The sequence below is a fragment of the Neopelma chrysocephalum genome, unplaced genomic scaffold (genome assembly GCF_003984885.1).
Source record: "Neopelma chrysocephalum unplaced genomic scaffold, ASM398488v2 Primary Assembly neopelma1_23, whole genome shotgun sequence".
NCBI classification, from domain to species: domain Eukaryota; kingdom Metazoa; phylum Chordata; class Aves; order Passeriformes; family Pipridae; genus Neopelma; species Neopelma chrysocephalum.
Window position 1 is genome coordinate 22,441,439 of NW_020897691.1, and position 18,735 is coordinate 22,460,173.

At 44.4% G+C, this 18,735-nt stretch overlaps 1 protein-coding gene across 1 annotated transcript; it reads right to left on the reverse strand.

The window, feature by feature from the left end:
- Positions 1-1,602: 1,602 nt before the first annotated feature.
- On the reverse strand, positions 1,603-18,251 carry TNFAIP3 (TNF alpha induced protein 3). The gene is made up of 9 exons (XM_027690070.1): positions 18,012-18,251; positions 14,491-14,803; positions 10,132-10,322; positions 9,759-9,906; positions 9,392-9,562; positions 8,470-8,650; positions 6,111-7,021; positions 4,000-4,232; positions 1,603-3,312 (listed from the first exon to the last, which is right to left on the reverse strand). Exons 2-9 carry the CDS (start codon positions 14,801-14,803, stop codon positions 3,031-3,033), a joined length of 2,430 nt encoding a protein of 809 aa, XP_027545871.1. The 5' UTR covers positions 18,012-18,251; the 3' UTR covers positions 1,603-3,030.
- Between the last annotated feature and the right edge of the window lie 484 nt (positions 18,252-18,735).

The following is an 18,735-nucleotide window of genomic DNA, read 5'->3' on the forward strand; positions in this document are numbered from 1 at the left end:
TGGAGAATTCCAAATAAAAGTTCTCTCTTGAAGAACAGGAAGGTAAAAAATATATGAACTTAAGGAGTTGCCTAGGCAAGGAGCAGAAAGCATGAAGAGGGTCAAAATACCCTAAGGACATCAGGGAAATACCAGAGTACTTTAAAAAAAGGCCCCACTAGCTTTAATGTTCCCACACAAGTAAATCACAAGAGGCAGGCTGGGCACTCATTTACATGGGAGTTTCAGAATGAGACCAGCCTCACGTGACTCGAGGGTTATGAGTAATGGGCCTAGAAAACAGCAGAGAAAAATCAGTGGGATCTGGGACATTTGATCTGAAATCCTTTCTCTCTGCAGAAGTTGCAGTTAACAGCAACTTGAGTAAATCAGCCTCCTGATACTCAGGGTGTCATAACGGAGGTTCTTTCTTTTCAGTGATCAGAAGCTGATGGCTGCTGAGACTGCATGCCACGAGCTGCTTCCATCTCCTGCTGCCTGGCTGCAGACATCCCTCCCAGTTTTTGCTTGCTCTTTCACCACTGAGGTGTCTGCCTGATGCTGCAAGGTTCAATGAATCGCGTGGGCATGTGAGTTGCGTGAGTTGTAAAGAAGGCGGAAGTGGGGCACTGGTCAACAGACAGTCAGATTTTGTAAAAGAGGAATATGCTGCAGAGATGGAGTTGGTAGGTCCAGCAGACTTTGCTCTGGGGATGGTGGGCTGACTTCTAGGTTGTATGCTCTGAAAGGAGAGGTATGTGAGTGCAGAGGGAGCTGGGCTATGGATTAAAGAGTTAATCAGGATAGACAGCAAATGGCCTGGAGAGATCAGCCTCTTAGGAGGGGGTCCTCAACTGCATAGGGACCTTTGAAGCCCTGACTAATTTTTTTCTTTCAGGTCATGAGCAACACCCAAAAGCCATGATAGTGTACAATACTGGCTGTCTAGGCAGAGTCTGAAAACACCCGAGTGCCCGTACAGGAGGTAAAGTGCAGAAATCCCCTGGCAGTAGGGCTCAGTTAGGTTGAGCTTGGGATGAGAAGAAAACACCGCTTTCATGTACTTTTTCAAGCAGCAGTTGGCAACTTGCTCTTCAGTAGCTACCCTGATGCCAAGGCTTCCCTGCCGGCCCTGGTAGAGGGGAAGTGATAGGGCTGGTGTGCCTAGGGGCTGCACACATGGCTGGGCAGAGGGGGGGGATCATGTGCTGCCATCACCACCTTCCAGGGTGGCATTTAAGCACCATTGGTTGGGAATCCCTGACATAACTGATGCATGAACATGTAGCTTAGGTTTCCTTGCAGCCTGCTCCTGTACCATCCATACTCTCCCCTACCCGTACTTCCAGGGACTGAAAATTCTCTGCACCCACAGGAGTGCCCAGGAGTGCACCTCCTTATGCCCAGGTCCCTCAACAGTACCAAGAGCTCTTCCTGAGAGAACACCGACTTACAGCAAGTTATCACCTCTTCAAAGCACTTGGCTACATCATCTGAACCAGGAAGCACTCAGTAACATGCTGAATGGTAGTACTGAACAGAAATGCTTCCTTCAGGGGGTCGGTGTCCCATCCTCAACTATGCTCTCTCTCATCAATATAAAAATAACAAATTCAATCCTTAAATAATTTATTTCTTTACATCAGAGAATGTTTTTCAATTATACATTTAAGTTTGTAACCTTCAACACAAGAGTAAATATATGTATAAAAACATCCTAGTTGTGCAAATTTCAAATTGCATTGTTTCAAATAATATAAATATTGTAATAAAACATACGTTCACATTAAGGTTCACAAAATATATAAAATTTAACAGAAACAAGTAATGAGTCACTTAATTTTTTTCTTTTTAACAACTGTTTAATAACTAGAAAAAGATTCTAAACTTGAGAAGCAAGTTAGAAGAGGTATCACCTCCAAAATCATAGCAGCAAAATAGATGCTGAAAACTTACAAGGTGTGAAAGCAGAAGAGAGAAGCAGGTACCAGGCACAGTGGTAAAGGTGAGGTTGCTAGAGAAAGTACTGCAGATTGAGAAGTGGACACACAAACTCCAGGAGTAAAATCTCAACCCTAAAGAACTCTGTTACTGAGCTCCAAGCTGTTTGCATGACAGAATCACATTAGGGATGACAGAAAGTGTGACAGAAACAGGGAGGGAGGGTACGAACAGCACACACATACTCCTTAAAGTTGAAATGCAAGAGAGAGAAGAGTCACTCTTGTTTCAGAACTAAAGTTGAAGACAAAGGGCTTTGGGGGGTTTTTTGTCCATTTGAGGTAATTCCTTCCATATGAGTGGGCAATGGCAGGATGCATTTTTCCCATCACATGCATTTCTTCTGTAATTGCCTGTATTTCCACCTGTCCTGGGATTTGGGAAAGGATCTAAATGTTGGTTTGGTTAAGCATGTTGAAGGAGCAGATCAATACTGGTCTTGTTTCTGGCTGCAGTTTGCTGAGGGTTCTGCAAACACAGAAATGCTCGCTGTGAACTTTGTAAATACCTGTGGGAGCTCCCGCCTTGGCAAGCTCTGTAAGAACACCAGCAAGGACATGGACAAAGTTTCTTCAGACATCAACTGGAAGATGCATCAGTCTGTCCTGGGGAATCCTGTCCAGGAAGGACTTGCCTCTGACTGATGTATGCAAACATAAGGAGCTCCTGCATCTCCGACAGCAGACACAGCTCCTCGCTTGGGAGAAGGGGAGATATCGAGAAAGAGGCAGAACTGGCAAGTTCTTTGGATTCAAAATGCTTCACACTTCCTCCTGGGAAGTCTAAGAATTAAATATGGCATTGCAGGAACTTAGTCATGAATGAGAGCTCTGTGTAGAAGGCAACGTGACCTTCTCAGCAGTCCTTGTATGCAGTGTTTCGAGGAAGTAGACATTTATTCCCATTCTTGGGAATAAACATGAACCAAGCAGACAGCTTATATTTCCCCCCACTCTCCCATTCCCAGGACTGTTACGTGTTTTGGACATAGCACCATTTCAGTGAAGGAAGTAGCTGGTATTGCTTTCTTGTTCCTTACCAGCTCCTCCCCTAGCCATAAATCTGTTTGAACTGGTAGCATTCATTGCAGTAGCCATTGCACTTGGCATTGCCATAGTGATCACAGGCAGGGGCTCGGCAGCGCTGCTTTGGGGGCTCCTGTGCTGCCGGGTCCCTGGTACTTCCCGATGGTGGGAGTTGACTAAGTCGCCGGCACTCCGGGCACAAGTCTTCACTTCTGCAGGCCAGGTTGTTTCTACATGAAGCCACATCACATTGTCTCTTCTGGCTACTCAATGCTGCTCTCTGCACATCTCTATGCTGCCCTGTTCTCTTGAAAAATATTAAAATATATTGTCAGTTGCTGCGCTGGCAGTACAAATGGCTTTTCATTTATTTTCAACTCTACTCATGGTTTGTATAGGTAACCACTTGGGTGTTGTTTGCAGGCACATGCTGCTTCTGCAAAGTGTAATACCAAGAGCCAAGTTCAGTTTTACCAAAGAAAATCACAAATTCTGTCACTTCTTCAGAACAAATGGGTTTTTGTCTTTGGTAACTCTCAATTCCAAAAGGACCAAAACAAATCAAATTAAAAAAACCTCTCTGGAACAAAGACAATCTGTAATAAGCTCAATCAAAAAGGCAACTTGAAGTGACCTAAACCCCTTGATGAAGTTGTATACCTCTAAGGGTAAGAATGAAAATCCATCCCCAATCAGCAAAACAAACCAACTGTTGGTCTAACTGCTTCCACTGAAATGGAATTTGCTCAGCTAGCAAAATCCCAGCTGAGGTAAAACTGAGCACAGCCATGACAACCCTAAACTGAGAATGACTTTTCAGGAGCACTGCTCAGTTGCAGCAGAAAAAAAATCATGAGATGCTCTACACTTGTCTTTCCATGATACTTAGGATGCAGTCATTTGAGGATTTTCTAATATGCATCCTGAGTTGTTCACACACGAGAAAAATACGCAGCACTAAACAAAAGGAAGATTTTGAGAAGTTCACACTTACTTCTGGCTGTCTCACCAGCTGTTCTTCTGTCCTTCTGGCTTCCTGAAATCGCTGGTTCTGGGCTATAATGAAGCAGTTCTGGCAGTACCCCTCAAGCATCGTGCTGCCCAGGGTGCCGCAGTCCCGCCGCTGGCAGGACACAGTGTTACGGAAACCAGCAGTGGAGGTCCCCGTCTGACCCCCGGCCAAAGACTTCCTCTGAGATCTCCTCTGGTGGCGTAGCAAAGCACTATCTGTAATGCAAAGTACAGACAGGAGGAGTTTGAATATGCCCAATCAATCTGGTGACCCAAAGCAACTATAAAAATCTCCACAGTCTAAAAATGAAAACAAATTAAAAAATCTACTAGCCTCAAACATGGGGTTTTGATAATCGTTAGACCTACCAGTTGGTATACCTTCTTTCATGTTACATAAATAAGGGAGCTAACACAGCCTGATTTTCATATCAGTTGTTGAAACAGATGATTTGGGAAAAACTTGCCCTAAGTGGGAAACCTAGATCCCTTTAATTTCACCTTTGATTTCAGCATGTCATCTATGACCTACCCTGACACTTCCCTTTTGGCTTCTCCTATTTCAGTCACATTGGATAACTGAAGTACAGTGGTACAGACCTTAATGGGAAAAAGTGCATTATACTTTTTAGTCTCATGAAGAAATCTGATATATTCCACAATCAGAAGGAAAAAAAATTTCATTGTGAGCAACGCTGGAAAATAAGCTATTGCAAGCCAGCACAGAAGTTCCCTATTCTGAAAGCATGTGGAAAGCTCAGTGTTGTGAAAGATGTCCCTGCCAATTGCAGAGAGGTTGAATTAGATGATCTTTAAAGGTCCCTTACAACCCAACGTATTCTATGTTTCTACGTTTATATTGGCACACTTATCAGCAATGAAACAGCCTGAAGAGATAAGGAATTCTCTCTTACGTGTGCATTTCACCCTCTATACCTAAGGGCTCTTTACCAGTGTAACAGGGCACTAGCATGAAAGATAAAGATTTCATGCTGTGATTTATTCACAGACTATTACCTTTTTGAAGGTCAGCCTTTAAACATACATGTGCATGCACAAACATGATATTACTAAGAAAGATTGCAAGGTATATTATAGCATTATTATCTTATACACTTCTAAGTTACTCCAAAATAGAAGCACATTATCCACAGTCAACTTCTACTTGCTCTGCTTATCAAAGCAACTACAGTGGTTACTCCAGAGCATTAAACTGTTACATGCAGAACAGATACAGATCTTCAAATTCTTTGCAAGCTTTTTAAATGCCCTGCTAACATAACTGGTTTAGACTACCATCAATACAACAGCATTTCCCTCACTGACCCCTACAATTTGTCTAAATGTGAAGAAAATTCATACTAAATCATGATTGCAGTGGACGGTGGGGAGTTATCAAAACCCACCTGCTCTTGAGTTAGTTCTGCTTCCATTTAAGCTGAAAGGAAGTTTTACAAGAGATTTCACAGACTTCCCACACTGTTGCCAGGCGCCCCTTTATGCGTGTGCTGGTTTTGGCTGGGGTAGTTAATTTTCTTCACAGTGGCTCATATGGGGCTGTGTTTTGGATTTGTGCTGAACACAGTGTTGATAATATAGAGATGTGTTTGTTATTGCTGAGCAGTGCTCACATAGAGCCAAGGCCTCTTCTGCTTTTCATACTGCCATGCTCGCAAGCAAGTGGGGGGTGCATGGGAGGTTGGGAGGAGACATAGCCTGAACACCTGCCGGCCCATGGCAAACATGGAATTAATTCTTTGTTATGCTTTGCTTTGTGTGCATGGCTTTTGTTTTCCCTATTAAACTGTCTTTATCTCAACCCACCAGTTCTCCAGCTTTTACCCTTTCGATTCTCTCCCCAATCCTGCTGGTGAGGGAGTGAGTGAGCGGTTGCGTGGGGCTTGGTTGCTAGCTGGGATTAAGCCACTACAATGGGATAACAATGGCCAGAAAAGCACCTTCTCCTCACACTGCTGCTCCTGCTCCACACTGCTTTCCCCTGCCCTTTTAGCACCCACTCCACTCAGAGATTCACAGTTCAAGGAGGCTGATCTGCAGCCAAAGTGTGCCAAATCTCACTCCATGTCCACTTACCGTGGTTTTCTCTGTACTCAAAGAAACACAGTGTGCAAAAGCCCTCATTTTGTGATGTCCCAAAAAACTTGCAACCAGGTTTCCTACAGAGGTTACCTCCCCTGTTCTCCCCAGGAGGCAGCACTTGTGGCAGGGGCTCCTCACCACGGCTGTTGGGAGCCTGATGGCAGGAGTACTGGTGAAGGATCTGCGAGATCTGGGATGGGTCAGACGTTGATCTCTGGTGGCAGGTGGGCAGGAAAGCGGGGCTGCCATTTGAGGATTGCTCTGTAGACCTTTTGAAGCAAGTGCTGCATATGCCATTGAAGGTCCTGTTGGCCTTTTGACGGCACTTTTTGCATGTGGCATAGTCTAAATGTCTCTGGTCATCCAAGTTGTTGCAAGGACCAAGTTGTCTGGAGTTGTAGCAGCGTTCGCACAGCCCATTGTGTTGCACATTCTGCGTAAAGGGACAGTCTGGTGTCCTGCACTTCATGGCCGTGGTTTCGCTGTATAGGAAAAGGCTCGGAGCTGTCGGAGGTGCAGAGCGAGGCTCTGTTACAGGCCCTTCGGACGGCCATCCTCCAGGTTCACAAATATCCCTGCGGGAGGAGCCTGACCCAGCTGCCTTCATTTTCTCAGGTGCTGCTTTGAAGGTCTGCTTTCTTCCTTTGTTTGCTTGGGACCTCTGCTCAAAACATTCATGGCAGTAGGGCTGGGTGTTCACAGACATGTAAAAAGGGCAATTCAGCGTTTCACATTTCATCTGTAAGAGGGAGAGCTGGGAAAGGGACAACTCCTGTTTGTTCCTGGAACAGGCCTCTCTTCTAGCAGGTTCCGCATTCTCCTGCCACTTCTTGTACTCGTGCTGTACCAGTTGAAAGTAATCTTCCACGAGGTTTATTTCTTTGGGTAGGTTGCCTTCATCTAACCTGACAGCCAAAAAAAAGGAATCTTGCATCAGTGGTCGAAAAGAGCAAATTGGGGGGGTGGAGGCAAATACAAGCAATGCGGGAAGGAAATGCAGATTTAGTGCACATCCATTTTACTCAGATAGAACATCTGGGCTGTTACACTGTTGCTGTAAATGGAAATAGTTTTAAAAGCAAGTGTTCAGTGATGGAGACTTTCACATTTAAAGAAATGTTTGGACACAATCCTAAGCAGAAGTATTCGTAAAAGGATTTTCTAGGTGAGAGTTTTCTGTCTAAGAGCTACTTGCACGAAGAGTATGGGTAATCTCTCACAGGTGAAAAGTCCCCCAAATCCTGAGTATCTCTGAGGACCAGCTCAGCTGAGCAGAGGTTAGCGTAGAAAACCCCTTTCTTCACCAGCCCACACTAAGAACAAGCCTTTCCTGCAGTGGGGTCAGCATTTCATGATACAGTTTATCATGAAATCTGCTTCTGGTTCTGCCCTACTGGATCTGTATCTACCAGCAGAACTCTTCAAACAAACTATGGGGCTTTAGTGTGGTGTATGCAATGCTAGCATTCATCAAAGCACCCCTACTTTGCCTTTAACTACAGGGAAAACCCCACACTGGAGATTCACCATGCCACAGTTGGTAGGATGAGGAGCTAACGTCACTAGTAATACTCCAGAACACATCTATGCAGTGGGACTAGGGAAGGTTTTGTGCTACTCTATGTGTGCATATATCCTTTGGGTAGAAGGGCTTCAATTTTCAAGGTTCCTAGAACAGAACCAGCCAACAGTCTTAAGATACCTCCCTGTGTGGTAATGAAAGCAAAGATAGAGGATATAGGGAGTCATTTCCCTCCAACACTCATGAGGGGATGGGTTGGACACTGCTGTCAGTGTCCACTAAATATGAGAAGCTGATGGGTCCTGCCAGCTGCTCCCTGCATGGTTCTGATGCTCAACCATTAGGGGGATGAGCACAGATGCCAGTTCCTCCACTGCTTCCTGCCTACTGCCACAAAGAGCAGCCCAGGGTGGGGAGGCATCTGTGCTAAGAACATAGTGCTGAGTACTTTCCCTAGGGCAGTCAAAATTACACCAACTGCCCATTATGCAATGTGCCCTTACATAAAGCACAGGAGCTTGGCCTAACTAGTTCCCGTGTTTAACTACGTGTAATCAAGAAGTCACTGAAACTAATCAAATGGACTTTTTCTTCAAAAATACTAGTTTCAGTCTGCTAAATCTGAACACATTTTTGCCTTTAAATTTGAGACTGGTCTCAGCTCATATAACTTCAAAACACGTCAACAGTAATGCCAATGTTTCATATTTCAGAAAGTAAACATGTGGGCTACTGTGGAAGGAAGGAAAGATCAAAACAACACACTGGGTTGCCTGGCTTCTCCCACCTCTGTAAACAAGATAACTTTGAGGAAACAGGAATGACACTCACTTTGCAGCATTAATTAGATGAGTTGTACCATGATCCCAGCCTTGCACTGGAATTTCTATCACTATCAAGTAGACTTTTAGCAGCTGCTCTTTCTCCCTCTCTTCTGCATCTGTCAGAAAGTGCACACTTAAATCCTCAAATCTGCCTTGTTCATTGGTGACCAGAGGCACAGCCCGGATCTCTGTGGGGAAACAAGATGGATTAAGATACATATATAGATATAGATATAGATATCTATTACCGGTTAGGAGTAACCACAAGATGCAACACAGAGACAAGATGTACAACGGAGATGACACCACTGCTGACAAATTTTTGAGAGAGAGAACAGCTGGCCAGAGCAATCAGTTTCTATACAGTACCACTGGGGGAAGTTGCAAACTCAGCCCCATCCCACAGTAGTTTTAATGTTGCCATAGCAATTTTCTTCTCCATGTGAGCAATATTGTAGATCTTAGTTTGTTATACCTTCCATGGGATGATGCTGTAACCTGAACCAAGAGAACTGCTATCCACTCAGAAGAGATGCTTTAAAAAAGGCAAAGCATATATTTAATTATCCCTGCCAGGCAGTGGTACAGTGCTGTGACATTGCATCCTTCGAAGCTTCTTCTCTTATGATGTGGTGTGGAAAGAAGGCCAGAACACAATGAAGCAGAGGCCACCCTTTGACTAATTCTAGCCTGCAAGCAAATGAGTTGTACTCTACTTTCAACCAAAAGTTTGTAGGCAACCTTTAGTTTCTATACAGATTTACAGACAAAGCTGTTCCTGCTCACATTTTAAGAATATATTTCAAGGGAATCTTTTACATTTAACTTTAAAAAATCAAATCTAAACCATATCATATTTTAAATGTTTTATCAGCACAATGGTATTGAAGAAGGCACATAAATACCAAAATGAGGTACTTGAAAAATACCTGGCCCACTGTCCTTCAGAGTCACCAGTGGTGTAAAATGCATGTTGTCATAGCCCAGCACAATTGGGTATCTGTAGCATTCTTCAGGTGGCCAAAGGAGAGGCAAGTAAACACCACCAACATTCAGAGGAGCAAAACTGGAGCCTGACTCTAAACTTCTCACCACTTTATCTGCATCAGGAAGAAAATACAAATAAACACAAATAAATATGTGCTACAGGCAAGAGAAAATATATTCTGGGTGTTTTAGAAAAATTCCCGAAAACTCCCTGTTCTGAAATGCATCTACCTGAAAACAACAATTATTTAGTAAGATTACTAACACAGCACAGAGTAACATGGTGAGATGACTGGAGAGGCAACTCACCTGCAAGAACAATGACTGGCCTTCTGAGGATGTTAGCAAGGATGAAGATATGGATTTCTTCCAGTGCATTATACGGAAGCCTGTTTTGAGCCCCAGATATTTCTGGGGAGGTCATTTCAATAAGGTATTCCCACTCCTCCTCCCAGTTCTGAGGAAAGAAACAGCCATCAGCAATGGTTCAAAGACATGGAGGTTGGGAACCAGCTGCAGCACAACAATGCTCAAATAATCACATCTTCCCATTTCCTCCAAAGGAAGACTATTTCTGCTCTCCACTAATGGCAGAACCCATGAAGTCAAAAAGCAAACAAAATCAGCAAGGCAATGCTGGCGAGCACTCAGAAAACAGCACCATTCCCTCAGGCTGCCTTACCCGGGTGTCATAGTGGAGTCCTGTTTCTACAAACTCCTGGGATTTAATAGCCTCCCGCTGCCAGCGGAGCTTGAAGTTCTGTGTGTCAATCTCCCTGAGAGCACTAAACAATGTTTTTCTTAAGACAAGGTCGATATCTTCAATACCCCACATGTACTGTGATGCAGCATGCATGAGGCAATTTCCATCACCTGCAAAAAAAGAGAGTCCATTAGCCTTAAATGTCTACTTAAATAAAACCCCACAAGTGCATGAGATGTAGAATCACACTGCACATATGCATGTTCCCCGTACACTTCCCTGTAAGCCTCAGACAGAAGGGTTTTAACAAGGAGACCACAGTTGTGATCTCTATTCAGAGACAGAAAGGAAAAAAGTCCTCTCTCTATTGGTTTTGTCCCTGCACCAGTCAATGTTAAGCTGTCATTGAGCAATGCCCCTTACCTATCTTAACTTTGACTGATATCATGAACTAAATTTTGGGCTCAACTACAAACATCAAACAGTTGAAATAGCTTTTAAACACAACAAAGTCATCTTAAAATTACAAAAAACATGTAAATCTCCCTCATCAGTGTTTATACAAATATACACCCAATGGCACAGGGTTGAGATAATGGAAACCACTAAGAAAATATAGTAACACTAAGCCTCACATCCCCTGATGAGCACTGCTTGGCATTTGGCTGTGATTGATGGAGGAATTGTAATAAAAAAGAATAAGAAAGAAAAGAGCAGGTGATTACGTAAAGTAATCATAGGAACACCTCTTGCCTTCCTCTCAGAAATTATAGTATGCTGGGATGTTACACATATTATTTAGAGGGCTGTTATTTTAAAACACAAAATTAAAACTAAAGAAATGAAAAAGAATTATTTGATTTTCATTTATACAATCTCCTTGCATTGGAATAAAGTCCTCTTTAAAAGTAGGAAGGAAAGTGATGTTCTGCAATTTCAGAGGGGAAGAAACTGAGAATCAGAGGAGGTAACTAACTTAATTAAAAGGTGGTACAAGATATGCCTATGGCTGGGTTTCAAATTCTATCTCTAGCCATCTTCAAAAGGGAATGTCTCCCCTGAAAGGGAGACATCAAGAATCATTACTGTCATATCCTCAGACTCAAAACTACGTCTGATGTTTACTACAGTGGTAAAAAGATTCACCCAATGCTAAGCATCCACAGCAATTTTCTTGGAATAGAGGACATCAACCCTGGTAAAGCTACCAGATTTTTCCCAAGTGGGGAAAAAAAACCCCACACTCAAAGAACTCCCACAAAAGAATTAAACCCAGTTTGCCACAGACATTATGAGTTCAATTACATCATTTGCAAACACTTTTGTTACTTTTTCTGTGAAACTCAGAGAAAAACCTACAACAGATCCCAGATCCTGAAAGAGATATAATTTGAAATCTACTCAATACTTCATAAATTGTTATGGGATTGGTGCATATCAGGTTCCTGCACCTGCAGTTGCTTTCTGGTTTTTGAATGCGGTCTTGCAAAGCTTACTTCAATCTGCAGGCTGCTTACTTGAGCTCAAAAATCGGGGAACAACGTATAAGACAGAAAAATTGACTGGGTTTCCTTCTGACCAAGAAAGATGACATATTAATCCCATTAAAATTTTCCCTTTGCAAAATCTAGAGCAAAGATAAGATTAATTTTTTCTCTCTCTGAGACCTCGCTTTCAGTTCTTTATTGAGAAGCACTGCCCAAAATTCCTTACACAGCACTTGGAATTCCCCAACACCGTTTGACTAACAATTGAGCAACAGTTGTACTTTTTGTTCTGCTGCGTGCAGAGCTGCGCAGTGAAGCCTCCCTCGGACTTTCCCAGGGGGTGTGGCTGGGTAAGATGGAATGAATGCCAATTCATTATACAAGTGAAATCACTACAGCAAATAGATCCTGGAATTTTTAAATTTAAAAAAAAAAAAGGAAAGAAAAAAACCCAAACAGTTTCGACTTTTATACCTCCTACTGCTCTCCTTCTATCCTCACTTCAGATGCCTGCAAAGAAATGTGTGGTGATTCAAAAGGGCTTTTTTAATTAAAAAACCCCACCACTCCACAGACTCACAAACATATTAGGTAAAATATAGATCAAAAGATCCTGTAGGAGATACTGTCTCTGTTTTCAACAACTACAACCTTCAGCACAAAAAAACCCAGAATTTTCTGAAGAAAGCCCACTGTTGATTGAAAAAACTAATATATTCCTCCCACATCTACGGGTTAAGCAGCTAAATGCTCTTCATGCCACATCGGAGAAAAAAAATGTTATTTTCTGGGATAATACAGGTCTTCTCCAGGCTTCTGCCCTTCTTTCAGAGATCCTCCCCTTCAGTTCAATCTACCTCCCTTCTCATGCAAAGGTCCTTCAATGCGACTACTTTGCATAAACCACAGGTTCCCAAAGCCATTCCTTCCACTCGTGCAATTAATGACCCTGAAATGCTGAACTGAAGCCAAGTTTATAGTCTGCGCAGAGTACGGGGAGACCACAAACCGAGTCCTTCCTTTGCCTTCCCTCAACCTGCCCTAGTACTTCAGCATCTTGTATACTGGTACTCCTGCTCATGGGTGGGATCCAAGTCCACACCGTCCCCATGTGTAACACTGGTCGACTGTCATGAGACAAAGAAAGAGGTCAGTGTTACTGAATATAATGTTGTTAGCAACAAGGGTCTGTCCAGGCAGTGTTAACCCCTGCAGGATTTGTACTGACAGAAGATGAGGGATTCTAAAACCGTTACTCTTTGCCCTGGCCAGAAGTTGCACATATTGTCCATTTTCCTAGTAAATCTCTTAAGAGTGTACCTCCTGAGGTGAAGTTTTGAAGATGCAACACTTGGAGTGATGTTACTGTCCCAGTACCTGTAAAGCGCTGCCTGCAACTCCAGTCCTTCCAGAAGTTCGAGATTCCATGACCTCTGTGCACAACCTTAATTACAGTCATGAGAATCCTACACCAGTGCAGAGGCCCCTAGAAGGTCAGTGGCTCTACAGCAGTTACAGACGTGTACATCAGGATCAGGCTCTTCTAGGTCAGGGCAGTGACATCTACTAAGTGGGTCTATTTTTATGGCTTCCGCACAACACAATTATGTACAATCAGACTGAGAAATATGGCAGAATATGGGATGGGAACAATGTGGACTAGGAAGATAAGGGCAATGTGTATATAAGCAGATATGAAAAGAAGCATTCACAGAACGCAACATGGACTTCAACGAGGCTGCAGGCCCACCCCACCCAGTGTTTCTATAACTGCTGCGATCTGTTCCTTGAGCAAAAAATATGTATTTTCCATCTTCTTGGAGTCCTCACTGTCTCAGTCTATCCTTCCTGGTTTAGGGCAACCTGTGCTGTAAGGAATCCTGAGTCCAAGTTTGCAGCTGAGTGACCATAAGTCACAGCATTATTAAATCTTTCCTCCACTAAATGTGAAATGCCCAGTGACTCTTACAGTCATGTGCCAAAATTTCCTGCTCAAGACGGTGGACAAATGTAACCTGTTCAGGAAATCTTTGCACTCCTGCTGTACCTTTTCACTTATAGCACTTGATGCAATACACACACAGCAACCCAAAAGCCAAGTCGTAAAACCAGCACTGACTGTTGAAAGAAAAGGGCACTGCAAACTTTGTGTTGCACAAGGATGGCTGTCAGTCACACACATGAGAGGTACCAGTGAGCCTTGAGGGAAGGTGAGAGCTAGCAAACCCCAACAGGTAGCTGAGGATGAGGGAGCTGGGCAGGTGCGGGGTGCTGACCTCAAGGACAGCAGTGTCAGGTTCCCAGAGGCTCCCTGTTCAGAACACTCCTGCTGGCACTGTTGTTAAAGCTGGATCAGCAAGCGAACCTTGCCTGACAGTTAGAACAGCAGGGCTTATGGAGGGATATTAGCTTTTGCTATATATACACAGGAATGCGACTCTGTCACTCAAAGCATCTGAAGTCTCCTCTTGCCTGGCATTGAAGGACGTTCAGCACTTCTGACAGGGCAGCCGACACATACCAGTCAGATTCATGGAAAGGCAATGGGTTGCAAGTTAAGTTTCTCCACCTTACTTGACTCTGAAGTGCCACAGGTTACTGACATTGTGAAAATATCTGTGAGATTTCCATGCTATTCACAACACTGTGGTACGGGCAGGGGTCTGCTACAGCCTCAGGACCGTACATCATGTGGAAAGAATTTTAATTTACAAAACTAAGATTAAACGGCCCCAAATTTTTTAAATTGTGTGCTTTTGTTTCAGTAATGTGGACACAGATGCTTTTAATAAAGATGCTATATTCATCTTACCCATTTTACTGTGATTGCAAAGACCTGCTCCTAACTTACCATTAGTCTTCAAAGGAACAAGTCTCCGAACTTCCATGCACCAGTTGAGCTTCCTCTGGCGCTCCAGTGAAGTTTGGGTAGCCTGGTCAGTAAGGGACTTCTGAAGCGTTTCCCGAAACTGAGGACAAAATTGGCACATTCTGAACATTTCTATGGTATATCTGTGCATAGTCCTGAAGTGGTGAATTATTCCACTGGGAGGTTTGACTAGATCCTCAGGTGTCCTCTCTCTGATCTTCATAGCCTTAAGCATATTGCTCTGATACAAAGCTTGAGGAAGGATGTGTTGGCCAGCCATGTTTCTAGAAGACATCTGAAATGAAAAAGTATCCTTTTATTGGCATGTTAGTGTCCTTATATAACAGCGCCATTACTTCTGCAAAGGCTGAGATGGCACTTTCAGAGGCTGCAGTTTTGCCTGAAACAAGCACAGAGTGGATGCAGTCCAACTGAGCCTTTTATGGTTTTTAAAACTCATATTCACTAACTTTTCTGCATTATTTGGATATAGATACTGACCAGTTTATCCCACTCAGTTACTGCCATAATTTACTGAGATATTAAAGACAATTCATTCATAACTAAGGAAATTGCATCATCACAAAAAAAAAGCATTTAAATCAAAGCAGGGATAAAAGAAGGCAAGATCAAGGGAAGGGAAAATTATCCTGGAAACTTGACTAGTTGATAATTGCACAGTGTATTCCCATACAAACTTGCTGAGCTTTCAGCACGTTTCAAGCTCTTGTTTTGATAACATGCCAAAAAAAGCAGATAATGACCATTTCAGATTTTGTCAGCCCATACATTCTGAGAAGTGATGGTCAGTAGAGTACAGAAAAAGTCCAAAGAATTGCAAGCTGTGCTAGTTATCTGTCCCATACTTACAGTGGCCAAATACGGTAAATGAGGAATTTGTCACAGAGCAAGCACTCAAGGGCAGAGTTATGTTACTTTTCTTGAGGCTGTTTATATTTTGTGAGTGGTAGAGCTACTGCACTGAGGTGCTTGTGCTGTGTGTGGGGGTGCAGACTGTAGTGCCACTATTACTCAGTGATAAGTCAACACAGCTGAAAAAGCATTTCCACTTGGCTCAAAAACCCCAATATTTTTCCACAGTGGGACATGAAAAATTTATTGCCCTGCATCCCTTTCTTCAGTATCTCTAGCCTCATGGGCTACAGCAGGAAGAACATAGAAAAAAGACCCCATAACCCTGAAACTGTCTACACTCTCTGAAATACTTATTCAGAGGACACTAACTTTGTAGCTAGCTAGAACCAAATGTAAGAACCACATCCCTCAAAACTCCTGTGCACTACAGTAACAACAACAACCACCACCTGTTTTTACATAGAGAGGTTCTCCATGCTGTCCACATACATTATTGCTCTGTTTAAAAACAAAGCCAAATTTGTATCAAGACAAATAAAAGTATGCATGCCTAACATGTTTAGAGTACAGCTAGTCACATTAGGAGAACCCACCACTGTGATTATGAACCCAGAGAAAAATATCAAGCCATAAGTGTATATTAACATCTGGACATTAATAAAGGGAGACAAGAAGCAACTAAAAATTGTTTATGCAACTATTAGGAAATTTTCTCATGGAGGTAGGAGTCTAGAGGGCTAGAGAGAGGAAGGACATCAACCTGATGGACTGACTGGGAAGGCACTTACAGGTCTTTGGAGGCAGAAGGCCCCTCTTGCACAGAAAGACTTCAGCACATCCTTCTCCACATGTAAACAGTTGCTCTCTCCTCTTCTCCCAGACACATCCATTGGCAACATCTACCTCCAACCACCCAGTCAAAGCACTGGAAAAGACCCTCCCTGGGTAAGAGGGGACCTCAAACTCCTGGTGCCAAGAGCTGACCTCTATAACCTCTCTGAAAACCAGCTGATGGAGAGATACAGCAGATGTCCTGTCAAGCCCTAAACAGAGGCAGGTGAAAACAGGTGATACTACCAAGTCCTCTCTACTTCAGGGCAATGTCATTCACATAGCGCTTCCTCTGCATCTGTAACAGCACTAGGGACAGGGCTCAGCACTGTCACATCTTGCAACATGAGGAAAAGCTTTCCTTTAGGTAATAAAGATGGCATATTCTTATAATTCCCCCACCAGCATACAGCCTTAAAATGGAAACAACACATTTTCTCATCCACTCCGCCACCAATATAGTTTTACACATGCTATTTATGTAATTCTGTATATAAATGTATGGATGATTCTAAAAAGAAAATATAAACAATCCCTTATTAATCTGCATAATAAACACAGCTATACTTCGCCTGAGATGACCAAATTGCTTACTTATGTAAGTAGAGACATCGAGTCAATGGGACTTTTTTACACAAATAAAGACCAATCACATGATTAAGCACTACCGACATGGACCCTTGAAAGGGTTATTTCCAGCCTTAAGTAACAAAGAGTACTGAATTTACAGAAGCATTCACTGAAATTACATTATTTGATACTATGTTTTACAGGCATATTTTCCCCTCCCCACGTGGAAATTACTGTCTGTGCTATTTACAGTCATTAACTGTCAATTAAGGCAAAAGCCAAGCAACCCCTGTTTTCCAAATCAATGTGATGAAAAAACCAGAACTCTATAGCCATCTAAGCTAGAGATTTAAGAGTCAGAAAACTGAGCTACAGTTATATTAGTTTATAGTGTACTGTACCGTGTGCTATGCTACTTTAAACTTTTGACAAGTAATGACTATGAACGCCCAGAAAAAGCTGTAAATAATGATTAGAAACAGCATCCTTCCTGAACATATAATACTGAGGATGCTGGACTCGGGAAAGCTGAATACTGTTCTGAGATCTGACACTGGTTTCATAAAGTTATTTTTATTTTCTGTCCTCCATCTAAAAACTGGCAATAATAAAACTTCTCCGTAAAGTGCTAAGACTCATAAAATAAACATGCTTAATACCTCCTCAGCGTCCATGGATTTCTCTGCCTAAGTCTTTGCTCGGTACAAAACAAAGCATAGTATAACTCTTCACCAGATAAAGAGATAAGGACCGAGGCTGTTTTATATCCCACAGGATTGGTTACACACAGTAAGTGTTCCGCGTTTTTAGTACCCTGACCTACTGCTCTGCTGGAAGCTGGATATGCAAGGTGGAAAGGACGTAATACCGCCCGCCAGCTTCCCAGGGGAAGGCGCCCCAAGCTCCAGGACGGACTTCCCAGCTCGCGACTGTGCCACGAGCGGCTCTCTCGCCCTACGAGGCCTCGCGGCGTCCGGGTGCCGCCGGGCCCGGGCCGAGCCGCTCAGCAGAGGGCACAGCGGGACCGCCCGGGCGGGGGCTCCGACGCCAACCGGGAACCGGCACACGGCCCCCCGGGTGCCAGCCGGGATACGGCCGAACCCCACCGCCAGAGCCGCCCGGTCACCCGCGGCGTCCTCCTGCAAACGGGACGGGGGCGATGGAGCCGGCTCGGGGCTCCGTTGTGCCCGGCCCGCCTTCCTTCCCGCGCCCAGAGCGGCGCTCACCTCTCCAGGGCGGGCTGCTCCTCCTCTGGCCGATCCTGCCGGCGACTCCTGCTCAGCAGTGGGTCTGGGGGGGTGGTGGGACGCAGCCAGGCTCGGGATCCATCAACCCCCACCGCTCAGGGGCTCCTTCCTTCTCTTCTCTCCGCCCTCTCCCTGCCGGAGCTGCTGCTGCTGCTGCTGCTGTCGCCACCGCTGCTGCGGAATGAAGGGCTGAACCCAGCCTCTTGTTTTGTTTTTTTTTTCCCTTTCTGTTTAAAGGCCCGGGCGCAAAAAAAAAAAAAAAGGGGAGAGAGAAAACACACAACACAAAAACCCCACCGGGGATTTCCACCGGCAGCAGGGCAGGGACTTTCCGGCGTGTGACAACCGCCGCCGCCGTCCCGTCCGCCGCCGCCGCCAGGGGGCGCCGCCGCCGGGCAGCCCCACCGCCTCTCCGCCCGTCGTGACGCACCCGCGGGCTTTCGGGGAGCCGGGATGTCATGTTTTCCTTCCTTATTCCTTTCCTTCCGGGCGACGGGGTGGAGGGGTTGGCCGTCCCGCCCTGTCCCGCAGGCCTCGCTCCGCTGCCGGTCTGGTCCGGTGCCAAGTAGCTGGGTCCGGAACAACTCTGTGTCCCTGCGCAGGGGAGCGCCCCGGCTGGGCTGTGCCCCGCACCCTCTGAACGCCAGCATGAGAGGTGCCGGCTTCCCCGGGAGCCCTTGCCTCGTCCTCATCCACGCGACCA

What these genes read in the sequence shown, in the direction of transcription:
- TNFAIP3 (XM_027690070.1), bottom strand. Translation starts at nt 14,803, where the DNA reads ATGTCTTCTAGAAACATGGCTGGCCAACACATCCTTCCTCAAGCTTTG. An exon ending in GCCAGTCATTGTTCTTGCAG is followed by an intron (nt 9,563 to 9,758) that starts GTGAGTTGCCTC and finishes TTCCTGATGCAG; the next exon opens with ATAAAGTGGTGAGAAGTTTA. An exon ending in CATCTAATTAATGCTGCAAA is followed by an intron (nt 7,022 to 8,469) that starts GTGAGTGTCATT and finishes TTTGGCTGTCAG; the next exon opens with GTTAGATGAAGGCAACCTAC.